General features: G+C 47.0%; 1 protein-coding gene across 1 annotated transcript in view; it reads left to right on the top strand.

The window, feature by feature from the left end:
- The window catches only part of LOC146075795 (venom factor-like), a 116,271-nt gene that overhangs the window by 80,556 nt on the left and 19,982 nt on the right, over nt 1-15,733 (top strand). Inside the window, exons 23-29 of the mRNA XM_083185394.1 lie at nt 1,905-1,991; nt 2,100-2,303; nt 4,090-4,165; nt 6,806-6,965; nt 8,537-8,635; nt 12,134-12,284; nt 14,469-14,632. Coding sequence (XP_083041520.1) covers nt 1,905-1,991; nt 2,100-2,303; nt 4,090-4,165; nt 6,806-6,965; nt 8,537-8,635; nt 12,134-12,284; nt 14,469-14,632 — 941 coding nt within the window. The remainder of the gene's footprint in view (nt 1-1,904; nt 1,992-2,099; nt 2,304-4,089; nt 4,166-6,805; nt 6,966-8,536; nt 8,636-12,133; nt 12,285-14,468; nt 14,633-15,733) is intronic.

The following is a 15,733-nucleotide window of genomic DNA, read 5'->3' on the forward strand; positions in this document are numbered from 1 at the left end:
AACTGGGCGGTGACCATATGGCCTCACAGAACCGATATGTCTCATGACAGTGCTATGGAGTCACCGTGATCTTTTCTAGTGCACATATGCAGATAGGGAAATTTACCCTCTTATCCATTTTTGAGTAATCTCACCTGGCAAATGGGAATCTTCAGAAGGCGAATCAGCTCTCTGATCAGAGATAAAATTCCAACCAATAAGCTTCTGTCATTATTCCAAATACAGTCTGTAACATGAGTTAGTAGCTGGTTGGCTGATACTTTGGGCGGTACTCAATGTGAATACCAGCGACATGCAGCGAATCCTGTTTAGGATTCGCTGCACATTCGCCACTGCCCGCCACGTTCCGGAGCCTCGACGGCTCCAGTATTCAACGAGTCAGGGCTCACTGCCCCTGACTGGCGAATTTGTGCTCCTGCGGCGATGCCGCAGGGAGCCTTAGGACGGTGGCAGGCAGGGAGATGGAAGTCTCTCTGCCTGCCCCAGAGCGTATGTGGGGGGGAGGTGGGCTCCCCGGGTGCCAGGCAGCACAGGCTGCCCCCCGGGGGTGCCAGCAGGGGACCGGGCATATTCACTACACCCGATAACGATCGGGTGCAGTGAATATATGAATATCTAATGAGCGGCTCGGCTCCGGCGCCCCCTGCTGGCTGCTGTGTAAAAAAAAAAAATTAAATTAAATATATATTCATGTGCTTACAGCACATGAATAAAAATAGCATGCCCCTCCTCAGAATAAAATTCCTGATTTTTTTACACCAAATGTAAAAAACAAAACACTTTATTTTAAAAGTTCACATTCCACTTCACCATAAAAAGATAGCGATTGCTACTCGGTGAATCATGGCGAAAAAAACCTTGAAATGTTTTCGCCATCTGCTCATTGAATAGGGTGATTCACCGTTTTTGTCAAAAATTCGACAAACAGCACAAATTCGCCATAAAAACATGGCCAATCAGCCTCATTGAATACCGCCCATTATCTCTGTCCACTTTATTTCTCTCCAAGGCTTAGTACATAGACCCCTGGACTTTCCACTGGTTGCATAAGGAGCAGGCCTTCATGAGAATAGGGGACTGACAAAACTGATATCAGAGAAAGCCATTGCTATAATGCCATACCCAGGATTCACACCCATAACCAGTGGTGGTTTTATAACCCCCACCCCCACGGTAAAATCGGCCACCTCCTCATTATTAGTGAAGCCAGTGGTTTCACTGTGGCTGGTAGTGACTTCTTATTGGAAGTTATACCTGCCAGTCACCCAAATGACAGGCAATCTGGGCTGCGATAGGAAGCCACTCCCTGCCTTACCATGCAGCCCTAGACAGCTTAGATTGGCTTTTGCGCATGTGCTGGGCATGGCGACTGACAACTGTATTGTACAAGTGCAGGGACCCTGGCTGGGGGGGCCGGCAGAGATCTAGGAGTGGGGAATGGCGCAGACCTGGCAGTGTGGCCAGCGGCGGCTCCTAGCTGTTATAACCTATTGTATAACAGTTAAACAGCTCTTTGATACTAACTAATGTATATGAAGCTGCTTGTACTTTGTAATAAATAATCAGCACTTGCAATTGCGCAGGTCTATGTAGTGTGCAGCCAAACATCCATTCCCCGGCAGACTTAGAGTACATAGAGCTGCTCAGCTGCAATGCTGATCTTTTTTTTTTTGTGAAGTACCGGGTGAGCTTTAAATAGAGTTCTCCAGCTTCCTATGCGGGGTCAGATAGCTCATGAATAGAGTGTCTGACTGCAATGCAACATGTGATGGGATCGAATCCTGGGTATATCAGTATCTTGAAATGTAATAAATGACTTTTGTGCTTCACATCGGATATTGTGCAATTGTTGTGAGACGCAATGCTAGGGCATGTTGGATAATGTAGAATGTTTTTTAAAACAGGTGGGTTACAAGAAGAATTCGTCCCATCGGTGGATTCCAAAAATATTGTTCCTAAAACAGAAAGTGAAACAATTGTCACCATCCAAGGTAAAAAATAAAAAATGTAAAAAAATAAATAAATAAATATATAAAATGTCAAAATTCTGTCAAACACATTTATCTCCGGGTCTGCTCTGGGTTCTCTATATTATGCAGGAAATCCAATAAGTGAAATGGTGGAGAAATCCATTGACGGGGCCAATCTCAACCACTTGATCGTAGCTCCCGTTGGATGCGGAGAACAGAATATGATGAGCACAACTCCATCTGTAATCGCCACACATTTCCTAGATTCTACTGGCCAATGGGAGAGAATAGGAGTACAGCGCCGGGAACAAGCCATTCTGTACATCAAAAATGGTAAGACAGTCCATGCAAGTTAGGCTTATAAGCTTCCAATCCATTTTTGTGAACCGGTGAGACAATAGACGTTGTCTCTTTCTCGTGTTCTTGAAGAAAATATTTAAACTAATTGTTCATCAATATGGGTATTACAGGAGAATAATGGGGCAGATGTATTAAGCCTTAACAAGAGATAAATGCAAGTGTTATAAGGAGAGATAAATGTCCAGCCGATCACCTGCCAACTGCCATGTTACAGGCTGTGTTTGAAAAAAGTCAGTAAGGAGCTGATTGGCTGGACAATTATCTATCTTTATCACCCTTGCATTTATCTCTTGTTAAGGCTTAATACATCTGCCCCAATGACTTGATTAAGGTATATCTCAGTAGAAATGGAAATGGGTTCACGGGTAAATCCTCTAAAAATAAATTTGCCAAGTAAAATCTTTTTGATGCGTGTTAGATTTTATTAGAATAAGTCCTGGAGAACTTAGAAATAGGACTTCTGCCTGAAATCACCAGCTTCATGAACAAAATATTGATACAATTTGACCAACCATGTTTGACATTCCATATAGTAAAATATAGTGATTATGCACACTCAATAATTACATTGATATTAATTATTATACAATAATTATATGAAACTCTGCAATATACCATTGAGTTATATCAAGGTTCTTGGTATATGTATTCATCAAGAAATACTAGTCCACCAACCAGCATCTACTGTAGGTGACTGGTGGGTCCCTAATACTAAGGTGGAATATGGGCTGCCAAAAGTCAAGCCAGCCAAACTTGTCACTGGTGCGCTGCCCTGGTATGAATTGCACATTGAGTAATTACTTCGTAATTTGATGTGGAATTTCATGTTTTTGCCATTAATATTATACATGAAAATGCCAATATGGTTTTTTTTTTCCACTAAGAAATGTATTATATCTAGGGGGCCCGTGCCAAAATTTTACATAAGAATGGGCCAAAAGTAAAATTTTTAACTTTGATTTTTAAAAAGAAGCGACGGTAACTTAATCTTTAACCCTTTGCGGTCCAATTGAATTTTTGTAAATCAAACAGTCTGGTCCAATTGAATTTTTTCGAAAAAAAAACAATATTAGACAGTATTGAATATCACAGGCAGAATGGATCACGGCGCTGCTGCACAGCGCTCAGTCACACAGACCCACAGGCAGCAGCCATACTGGGACGGATCCTCAGGAACAGGGAGGGACGGGGCTGACAGCTGCGGGTATCAACCATGGGCTCGGTGACAGGTCCGGTGGGGCAGACGCCTTCACCCCACAGCGATCTGCACCAACACGATCCAGCCCCCACCCTGCCCGGCCACCTCACTGCCTACATCGGCTGCACCTACCCCCTGTCCACTTAGGGGCAGGATTATTATTATTATAATTTTATTTATAAGGCGCCACGTGTGTTTCACAGCGCCGTACAATGGAACAGTACAGGGATATAAACTGAACAGACAGGCAGTGCCCGGCACCTGCATTCCCCTCGGCCAGATGTCCCCTTGACTTGAAACAGGTAGTGGACCCTTTGCTAAATGTACCCAGCATTGTTATTAATAATAATAATAATAATAATAATAATAATACACACATGAGCGTGACAAAACACTTTCTCCATACTTTCACAACATCTTTGATACTGGCTAAATCAAAGCTGCAATATATTTCACAAGGTAAATCCAAATGTGTTGTGCGCCATGACTTACAGTATTTCCAGTGTGTCAGGTCTTCTATGATTGTCAGATTTCCAACATTTTACCTTTGCTTCAAAACAGGTGTAGCGGCTCAGAAAGCATTTTGTAAAGCAGACTCCTCGTACGCCGCCTGGATCAGTGCTCCATCCAGCACATGGTAACATCGGCCTATATCATCTCTGCACAATATTTCAACTTTGTTTATGTTTCGCTTTCAAATCTATTCTCTGCTGTACTTCAATCACTTCACTCGCATTTAGGAGGTTATTCTGGTTCACATGCAGCGCTGCGAAGTTTGCAGTGCTGCGTGTCATTTTAAGTCCGCTCTTCATTCTCAATGCTGACCGCACCCCCTCTCGTCGAATTTGCCCACATGGCTGCGAGTGAATGTTTCGCATAAACATCCATTGCAGCCTTGTGGGCGAGGACCGCATCAATCGCCGACCATCAAAATGATGTGGAACAAGCACGGAAAACAAAGACACTCTCAGGTGTCTTAGATTTGCGTGCGCCCTGTGCGAGGACAGGGCGGCAACTGAAATCCGGTGATGTCAGCTGCCCGCCCACTGCAGCCGCGTCACTGCCTTATTTCCATGGCAACACCCATGAAACACTGGTCGTTCCCATGGGCACATCTCGGAGACACCCGGAGTCTGCGCATGCGCAGAGATGCGCATGCACAGACGCCAAACATCGCTCTCTCGTGCGAATGTGAGGGAGAGCGAACTGACCTGAATAAGGTCCTTAATCTGGTATCATCATTCCCATGGGTAATAAGTAATCACCACCTTTATATGTGCGGTTCCTTAAAAAAATAACTAAAAGAGGGGTGCTGGCAGGGGGTGCTCCGCCAAGCAGCTACCAAAGGGACTGAGTGGGTCCCAACATGCAATAAATGGAGAAAAAAGGAAGGGGGGAGGTAGCGCTAAAACCAATGAAGATTTTTGAATATAAAATTAACACTTATTGGTACACATACATTCAGGGCCAGTGTAAGGCTTCTCTGCCCCCTAGGCAACACTTCACCCTACACCCCCCCCCCCCCCCATACTGCCACCAATGCCCACTTTGCAACTCCTTGAGGCATACTTTCCTAATATTCTGGCATGGAGGCTCCCAAAAATTAAGTGGTCCACCCAGCCCCCCCGGGAAGGTGGGCAAGTCCCCTGCTTTCCCTGGAGGCCCCCCATTTGCCATCCACAATAGAGTACAAGCAGGAGGGGGCAGCAAAGTCGGGAAGTATGCTTAAAGGGAAAGTATGGAGGTGAGGTCTTAGAAGTTCCACAGCTGCCACCTGCATTAAGTAGATCCTCATAGACATCCTTGATTTTTTATATGTAGACTTGGTGGCGCCCCCCTTGAACCTGGCGCCCTAGGCAGCTGCCTAAAGCTGCCTAATGGTAGAGCCGGCCCTGCATACATTCACATAAATGAAAATGACAGAAATAAAAATTGGGTTAAAAGCCTAAACACACTGCCCTTGATGCCAATTGTTAGGAAAATAATGGGATCCGCTCCTATTAATGCCGTTTAGAGGTGGTAACTGAAACAGGGGGACCAGTCACTGTAACAGGGATAGTGCGCTTCCCAAAGATTGGAGAGTGGTGACGAAGGATATAATTACCATTGAGGTCCACCAATGTAGTTCATCTGGGAGATCTTTATATCCTGGTTGGATTGCATATCAGCGGTGTCATCCCTTATTGGTGTCATCAACGATGGTTCGGGAATTACATATGGATGTGCAAGTGGATCGTGCTTAGCGATCTATTTGCAACTCATTCACAGATTCGTTTTCAATTTCTGTTTGGGCGGCAGGTACAGTATCTACACGCAGTGACCTGCAACTTTGCAGATAAACGAACCTGCTGAATTAGGCCCATTGTTTGCTCTGAGGATGATCTGGGAAATTGAGTCACTTGACAACACAACGCCCCGACATGGTTTCCCTGTTAGAGAGCAATGCTCTTCAGCACTATCCTGGCTTCTGTATTAAAGCCAGGAAGCCTCAGTTAACAATCAAATAGCTTCATCCTATACTTTTATAGCAATTGATACACTTCCCCCTATTACTCTGCTCCTACTAACTCCCTCCCCCTCCATTGCTCATTGTGATGACTGCTCTTCTCATTGTAGCTAGGGATGCCAATCCCGGGGCTATTTTTCAATCCCGGGATTCGGGATTGAAAAATGCCTAATCCCGGGATTCCCGGGATTGAGTTTGTCAATAGAATGACAAACTTTAGTCCCCCCCAAACCCAGTCTAACTCACCCGGCCATTGCTGCGGGAGCCGGGCAGTGATGTTCAGAGGCCGGCTTTTCATTGGGGGCCGTGTGCGGGTGGTCTGGAGGCCTGCAGATGTGCAGGAGCCAGGCAGCGGTGGACTGGAGGCGGACTTGGAGTAGCCGGGCGGCAGTGAAGGCGGCACGGGTACCGGGCGGTGGGCGGGCACGGAGCCGCAGACAGGCTGCGCAGCGTGACCTCTGACATCAGGTCACGCTGCACGCAGCCGCAGAGCAGCACGCCGGGGTTTGGGAGAAGCCGGGCAGCGTCTGAGCTGATCTCAGCGCTGCCCGACATTAGATTTGCGCATGCGCAGGACAATCCCGCAATCCCGGGATTGGAAGATCCAATCCCGGGATTCAAATCCCTGCATTTTTAGGGCCAAATCCCGGGATCCCGCCGATCCCGGGATTGGCCACCCTAATTGTAGCTCTTCCTCTGTGTACTCTGACTCCTCCTCTGCTCAGCGGCAGTACAATACTTTCTCCTTATACTGTGGTGTCTCCTCCTCAGGCTCACGGCTTACGTTGTGAAAGTGTTCGCCTTGGCTTCAAAACTAACCGACGTCAACAGAAATGAAGTTTGTGATCCTGTGAAGTGGCTGATACTGAACAAGCAAAAGCCGGACGGGTTATTCCAGGAAGATGCCCCCGTCTATCATCAGGAGATGGTGGTAGGTGCCAGCACACTGTGGGAACATGAACCTCATTTTATACAAGATGCATTTGTCACCAGAGTTTCACTCCAAACTCCAGCCTCCTGCATCATGTCACTCCAGCTTCCTACCCCCTGCAGCTCCAATCTCCTTCTCTTTCCAACGTCCTACTCTCTAGCATTCCATCTGTGCTCTCTGCCCAGACTCCCCTCCCATTTTCTCTTCAGCCTCCTGCCCCTTGTCATTCAATTCTCCCTCCAATATCTCTCCAGCATCCTTCCCCTTGGCCACCCAAACCCCCTTCCCCCTGTCATTCTTGCATCTTGCTCCCTGGGTCTCCATTCTACTTCCCCATCACTACAGCCTGCCTTCCCCTGTCCCTGCAGCCTCTTGCCCTGTGTCACTTCAGCATCCTGACACCTATCACTCCAGCCTGCTGCCTCTTGAATCTATCCAGCCTCTGACCTGTGTCATTCCAGCCTCCGGTCACTCATGCCGCCTGTGTCACGTTAAGCCAATCCCCTCCCCTCAAATGTAGTAAGGGCCTGGCATATAAATATTACCCATGAATCCCACCAATGAAGTAAAGTAAATGGATTTATAGCTCTATGTCATAACATGGATCAGTCATGGTTAGCATAATAATACAGGGGCTCCCACCGTGCCAAATATAATAGTGAAAGTGCATAAGAATCAATTCACCATCATTTTCCTACAAGTAAGTAGAATAGTTAATACATGCGATTGGTGCAGCAGTCTGCGGAATGTGGGAACCTCAGTCATATTATCTCTCACTGGGGGAGGGGGGATTGAATTCACACCCTAATTCTCAAATAATGAGAGGTGCTGCCATGCTGGGACTTGTAGTCACACACAGAAAAAAAGTAAAAATGCAAGTGCACACTTAAAATACTAAACACATAGGGCCTTATTTTGGTTCATTCTTTCTGACAAAATCCTTCTTAGATGGACAAAACCATGTGCACTGCAGGGGGGGCAGATGTAACATGTGCAGAGAGAATTAGATTAGGGTGAGTAATTTTGTTTCTGTGCAGGGAAAATACTGACTGCTTTATTTTTACACTGCAATATAGATCTCACTTTGAAGTAAAACCCCACCCAAATCTAATTCTTTCTGCACAAGTAACACCTGCCCCACCTGCAGTGCACATGGTTTTGCCCATCTAAGAAGGATTTTGTCAGAAAGAGTGAACCAAAATAAGGCCCATAATAATAATAATCAGAATAATTGGAATAAACTCAAAAATATGGGCCATCCACCAAATTTTCTCTTGTTTGCATGTTTGTAAAGTGTGGGTGACACTTGTAGGAGCTGTAACACCAGGGCTGCATAGCGCCATATATAATTCTGTCATCCCAAGATCTTAGTTCTATTGTACTCTGCCTCTGTCCAGTCCACGCTTCCTCAATCCCACAGCCCAGGCACATGTGAGTGCCAAGCTTATGCCACTCTAGTATAAGTGTCACCGGTCTCTCTGCATCATCCCCTGTGTTATACAGTCCCGGCAATCTCATACCTCCATCTGTTACTGGTAAATGTATGTTCTCTGCTTTTGTGTTTTGCACAGGGGGGTATAACAAAGGGAGCTGTTGAGTTGGACTCTACTCTCACAGCCTTCGTCCTCATCGCGATGCTGGAAAGTGAGGAACTCTGCGGCCACATTGCTGTAAGTGCCTGGACTAGTTCTCACCTGAACAATGGATTATACCATTCAAGGGACACTTCTTAGGAAAAAAGGTAAGGAAACCTGCGCTAACATCAATGGATGGATACAATTGTGGGTATAACAAAGAAATTTATTGGTAAAATATACAATGAGTCTGGCAGGATGGGGGGTGATCGCAGTTAACGTCACTGTGATCAGGGTAATGTCCAGAGCTCAGGGTACTACCGCTTCACCCAGTGGTGTCTGCGGTCTATTCCCCAGATTGTAAGTGGATGCGGTCCCGCACAAATGTCCAAACATGCACTTCAGTTGTCCGTTGCACAGTGGAGGTGGCGTAAGGGGGGCGGAGATGGAATTCAGCACAAAAGTCTTATAGGTCTTGGCAAGTGCTGCCGTGGCACCAGGGGCTGGCGTCCCTAGCACCCCCGGTGGTGCACTGACACACTTACCTGATACCTTCCGGCTTTTAACCCTGTAGACGTCCCTCGGTGTAGTTCAAACGTACGTCCCGTGTGGATGTGTGCAACATGCGGCGTTGCTGGAAATAGTTGTAGTTCCTTCCGTGTCTCTGCAAACGCCGGTGGTACACACTCCCCGGGGCCGCTGGAAAACGGGCAGCGGGAGTGTTGTGTCGGCGGAAAGACACGCGCTCAAACCCTCAGAGGAGAGGAGACTTTTGTGAGATGTGCTGGTGCAGCTCCAACGCGTATCGACCCGCTGGGTCTTCTTCAGGAAGCAATGATGATCATCATTGCTTCCTGAAGAAGACCCAGCGGGTCGATACGCGTTGGAGCTGCACCAGCACATCTCACAAAAGTCTCCTCTCCTCTGAGAGTTTGAGCGCGTGTCTTTCCGCCGACACAACACTCCCGCTGCCCGTTTTCCAGCGGCCCCGGGGAGTGTGTACCACCGGCGTTTGCAGAGACACGGAAGGAACTACAACTATTTCCAGCAACGCCGCATGTTGCACACATCCACACGGGACGTACGTTTGAACTACACCGAGGGACGTCTACAGGGTTAAAAGCCGGAAGGTATCAGGTAAGTGTGTCAGTGCACCACCGGGGGTGCTAGGGACGCCAGCCCCTGGTGCCACGGCAGCACTTGCCAAGACCTATAAGACTTTTGTGCTGAATTCCATCTCCGCCCCCCTTACGCCACCTCCACTGTGCAACGGACAACTGAAGTGCATGTTTGGACATTTGTGCGGGACCGCATCCACTTACAATCTGGGGAATAGACCGCAGACACCACTGGGTGAAGCGGTAGTACCCTGAGCTCTGGACATTACCCTGATCACAGTGACGTTAACTGCGATCACCCCCCATCCTGCCAGACTCATTGTATATTTTACCAATAAATTTCTTTGTTATACCCACAATTGTATCCATCCATTGATGTTAGCGCAGGTTTCCTTACCTTTTTTCCTTGCATATCACTAGGAGGGGGCCTCCCTTCATTTGGGTTACCTGCAGCTGCACTAGTACACATAAATCAGAGCGCCAGTCCCACTTTCTTGTTCAAGGGACACTTCTTGTACGTCTCTTATGTTTCCACCTTCTCTGTTAGTACTAGGCTGTGGATGTAGAAAGCCTGGTCCATCAGAAAGAATAAGGGTGACATTCTATGGGATGAGAGTTTTTCGCACGTCAGTTTTTCGCCCATTATCGCACTTTTTGCAAATCGCATTTTTGCCTTGGATTCGCATATTTAATGAGGTGCGTGTTCCGGCAAGAAAAGTGCGATTGAGTGCGATAATGGGGGAATTTTCAGCATGAAAATGTGCGAATTTGAGCTTATGTGCGATTTTGGGTTTGTATAAAAAAAAAATTGGCGTAAGGTCCCCGCTCCTGAGCATAACCAGCCCCGGGCTCATTGAGCCGGACCTGGTTCCGAAAATACGGGGGACAAAAAGCGTAGGGGTCCCCCATATTTCTGAAACCAGCCCCAGACTCTTGGACCGGTCCTGGTTCCAAAAATACGGGGGCCAAAAAATCTGGGGGTCCCCCTTATTTTGAAACCAGCACCGGGCTCCAACAGCCCGCAGTGTCATGCCACAGCCGGGGGACACTTTTTACATAAGGTCCCCCGGCCGAAACATGAGCACCGTGGCTGGTCAGCATTGGACGGGGTACCTGGAGGAGTGGGGACCCCCCCAATAAAGGGGTCCCCCCCAGGCTTCACCCGTCCAGGGCTGAAGCCCGGGGCTGTCACCGGCGTCCCTGGCCAGTGGACGCCGGCCTGATGGGGTTAAATCTTTCAATCCTAACATTGCTTTATACAGGAGAACTACAAGTACCAGCAGACCTCCCCCGCAGGCTGGGACTTGGAGAACCACAAGTCCCAGCATGCGGGGCATTAATGGGCCCGCTGGGACGTGTAGTCCACATGTAAAAAGAATGTTAAAAGAAAAACACACAGACAGAAAAGTAAAACTTTATTACATACATTTTGCTGCAAAATCTGCGATTTTTGCATCTCATTAAATATGCGAAAACGGGATTTCGGACGTTTTTTTGCGAAAATTTCGCAAAAAAACACAAATCTCATCCCATAGAATGTCACCCTGTGTGTAGCGTCAAGAATACACATCGACAATGTAGCACGATGCCTCAGTGTAGACCCATGAGCCAAAACATTATGATCACTGCCATATGAACTGAATTACATTAACTCTCTTGTAATATTGGCACATGACAAGATCAGGGATATATTCAGAGCTGTAACTAGGCCTTTTTTATAATTTTATTAAAGAACATATGGTACTTGTTTCCTAGCACGGCGCCCACTAAGCTAATTGCTTAGTGGGCTATTCTGCATAGGAAAATCGCATCTCATGGGCCATTTTAGTGCTGTGCGATGCGATTTTTTAATGTAATTTAATCACTGCTCTGTATGCCCCAGGGGATCGGATCGCATCGCACCTCCCGCAAAATCGGGAGGTGCGCTCGCCACGCTTCGGGGTGGCGTGGATAGTGGGGGGGGGGGGGGGTGTGCGTAAAACATCATTGTGTGTTATAAAATCATATTATTGTATACCTAATGTAATGGCATCGCACACCCTATAAAATCGCATCCCCTGGAGCATACATAGCAGTGAATAAATTACATTAAAAAATCGCATTGCACGGCACTAAAATGGCCCATGCAATGCAATGCGATGCAATTTCACTACGTTAACGTACGTAGGAAATCTGGGGGCCGTGCTAGGAAACAAGTACCGAACATATTTAATTATACTGCCATTTCCAGGATTCACACTCATAACCTGTTACTATACCCGGGTATCTTTATGCATACACTTTAACAAACTTAACCTTTAATCAATTTAAATCTTATCATTCTTAACACTAAAATAAGACACGGACACAAGTGCTGGCATTTCAAAATGAATGTCAACTTTATTGATTGACATCTCGATTGTTATCTGACTATAGATGGTGGCGGCACTAAAGACCGGTCACAGGAAACAATAACAATAATTTTTTTTTACCCCAGAATCTAGGTGGAAGTATTGACAGAGCAATATCCTACTTAAATAGCCAATATACATCTCTGAACAAACCGTATTCGATTGCGATCACTTCATATGCACTGGCCAGAGCTGGAAAGCTGAAGGACACAGGGAAGCTGATGTCTGCATCTACAGGTATAGTAATGATACCTGCAGTACCATACATCACACACAGGGCACAGGGAAGCTGATGTCTGCATGTACAGGTATAGTAATGTCACCTGCAGTATCGTACATCACACATAGGATGCAGGGAAGCTGATGTCAGCATCTACAGGTATAGTAATGTCACCTGCAGTACAATACATTATACAGAGGGTGCAGGGAAGCTGCTGTCTGCATCTACAGGTATAGTAATGGCACCTGCAGTACCGTACATTATACAGAGGGTGCAGGGAAGCTGCTGTCTGCATCTACAGGTATAGTAATGTCACCTGCAGTACCGTACATTATACAGAGGGTGCAGGGAAGCTGCTGTCTGCATCTACAGGTATAGTAATGGCACCTGCAGTACCGTACATCACACATAGGGCACAAAGAAGCTGCTGTCTGCATCTACAGGTATAGTAATGGCACCTGCAGTACTGTACATAACACATAGGCCGCAGAGAAGCTGCTGTTTGCATCTACAGGTATAGTAATGGCACATGCAGTACTATACTTCACACACAGGGCACAGGGAAGCTGCTGTCTGCATGTACAGGTATAGTTATGGCACACACAGTACTGTACATTGCACATAGGGCACAGGGGAACTGCTGTCTGCATGTACAGGTATAGTATTGACACCTGCAGTACCGTACATCACACATAGGGTCCTGGGAAGCTGCTGTCTGCATGTACAGGTATAGTAATGGCACCTGCAGTACTGTACATCACACATAGGGCACAGGGAAGCTGCTGTCTGCATGTACAGGTATAGTAATGGCACCTGCAGTACTGCACTGTACATCACACATAGGGCACAGGGAAGCTGCTGTCTGCATGTACAGGTATAGTAATGGCACCTGCAGTAACGTACATCACCAATGGGACCTTATTCAGGGTCTCATGCTTATCGCCTGGTGACGGGGGCGCCAGGGTTGGGCAGCTGACATCACCGGATGTCAGCTACCCGCCCATTTTACCAAAAACATACACGCATATAAAAGTGACTGGAGAGTATATATGCATTTGCGTGTGCGAACCACATCTTTTGAAGGTCGGCGACCATCAAAAAATGTGGGAGGTTCCACCTGGCATCTGAATGGATGTATATGTAAATCATCCATTCGCAGGCCATGCGAACGTACACGCTGTGTGAAGGGTGGGCCGGTGTACCACCATTCGCAGAGCGGGTTCTGGTTCACTCACAAGTGTGCGAATTTGCATCTGAACGAATCAACCAGAATAACCCCCATAGGGCGCACGGAAGCTGATGTCTGCATGTGCAGGTGTAGTAGTGGTGGCACCTGCAGTACCGTACATCACACAAGGGGTTATTCTGATTAGATCAGTCCCTGATTTGCACGGGGGGGGATGTTTTGCATCTGCGCATGTGCAGAGGCATTTCTACGCATGTGCAGATGCAGGGTGCAAGCGGGCATGGTGAACTACATGTTTGGTGTCACTCTCAAACCTAGTAGTGTGGGGGGGGCAGCGGTGGGGGTACAGTCCATGCGTACGCCCAGCTTTTCATTGGTGTTCCAATGAAAATGCTGCGCGTTCCCAGGGAAATCCAGTGATGGTGCCGGGCGCGTCACAGTTTTAATGGAGTCCCTCTCCGCCGGAGCTCACCACAGGGGAGGTGCTGGCGGGTGCCAGCACTGAACTAGAAGGGCTCCATCTGTACCCACTGCACACCACCCTCTACCTGCATACCACCCCCTGCCTGCATGCAGCCTAAGTAAGTATAACCTTACATGAGCTAGCAGTCAGTCCGCCTTGCGCGGCCAATTAAACTGCACTTCATGGCGCAGTCACAAGCCTAGCAACGCCTGGAAAATGACGGGTCCTGCGCAAGTACGGAAGGCCGCCATATTCAGAGTTGGTTTATTTTGTTCAAAATCAATTATACGCACAATATGACAGCACATTTGTAACAAATAAACATTGTAAAAAGTATTACTAACCTTAAAACCGAAAAATATATTTTGATCTATAAAAACAACCCATGGACTGTACATATTGTTCCCCATTAAATGCCCATATTCTGTATGTAATTGTGACTGTATCTGCATAAAGAGTGTTCAGCTACAGTGTTTCTCAGCCAAACAGTGTAACATTATTTGTAATGTACTGATTGTCTATTTGTGTTTTTGACCTGAAATCTCTTTCTAGGTAACAATCGCTGGATAGAGCCAAGCTCCCACTACTTATCCCTGGAGGCTACATCCTATGCAATCCTCGCCCTTCTCAAGCTCAGTAAGTTTGAGCAGTGTGGCCCGGCAGTTAAATGGATCACAGAGCAGCAATTCCGTGGAGAAGTTTGGGGATCAACACAAGTATGTACTGTGACTCCTCCATTAACTCAGTGACAGCTTGTACAAATGTAAACAGTTCAACTGGGTATGATGAGCATCAATTGATCCATTAAGAAACGTATTTTTTTTTTTTATATAGCGCACACATAAGACCTCATTCTGGTTGAAATGCAGCTCTGCAAAGTTCACAGCGCTGTGTGTCTTATTTAGCCCGCCCGCTGCTTGCATTGCCACCCGCCCCCCTTCACGTTTGTTTTGTTTTGCATAAACATCCATTCGCAGCCTATGGGGCGACATCCACATCATTCGATGGTCACCGACCATCGAATGATGTAATGAGTACACGCAAAAGTAAGGCCCTTTCAGGTGGCTTAGTTTTGTGTGCATCGCATGTGAGGACAGGGCAGGCAGCTGAGATCCGGTGATGTCAGCTGCTGGCATCCAGTGATGTCAGCTGCCTGCCCAGGCACCCGCGTCATCGGAGCATTAGCATGAGAACGCCCAGCGATTTTACGGGAATGCACTTGAAACTAGGTGCATTCCCAAGTGTAAATCCCCCGACCCGCCTCCCCCGACCATACTGTTGTGTTTGAGCGCCCGGCGAACACTCTGTTTGCCGTGGCCACTCGCACGCAGCGCAGAAATGCGCAAAACAAAGACACCAGAATAAGGTCCATAGGTACTTGTGTATTATCACGGCGCCCAAGTTTCTTACGTACTGTAGGAAAATCGCTTAGCATGGGCCATTGTAACGGCCGTGCGATGCGATCCGATTTTCTATGTAATGTATTCAGTGCTCTTTTATTTATATTGTATAGGGTGTACAATGCCCTTAGGTATGCAATAATGACATACAATGAGGTTTTAGGCACCCCCCCACCCCGAACGCGTCCTCCACCCTTTTCATACCCCTACTATCCACGATGGCGTGGAGTTGAATTTATATAGTGTGGCGAGTGCAGCGAGCCCGAAGCTTTACAGAGAATATTTGAACATTCACATCAGTCCCTGCCCCAGTGGAGCTTACAATCTATATTCCCTACCACATGCACACACACACACACACACACACATTCTAGGGTTAATTTTGGTGGAAGCCAATTAACCTATCTGTATATTTTT

This window comes from Crinia signifera, chromosome 4 (assembly GCF_055691185.1).
Source record: "Crinia signifera chromosome 4, ASM5569118v1, whole genome shotgun sequence".
In the NCBI taxonomy this organism is placed as follows: domain Eukaryota; kingdom Metazoa; phylum Chordata; class Amphibia; order Anura; family Myobatrachidae; genus Crinia; species Crinia signifera.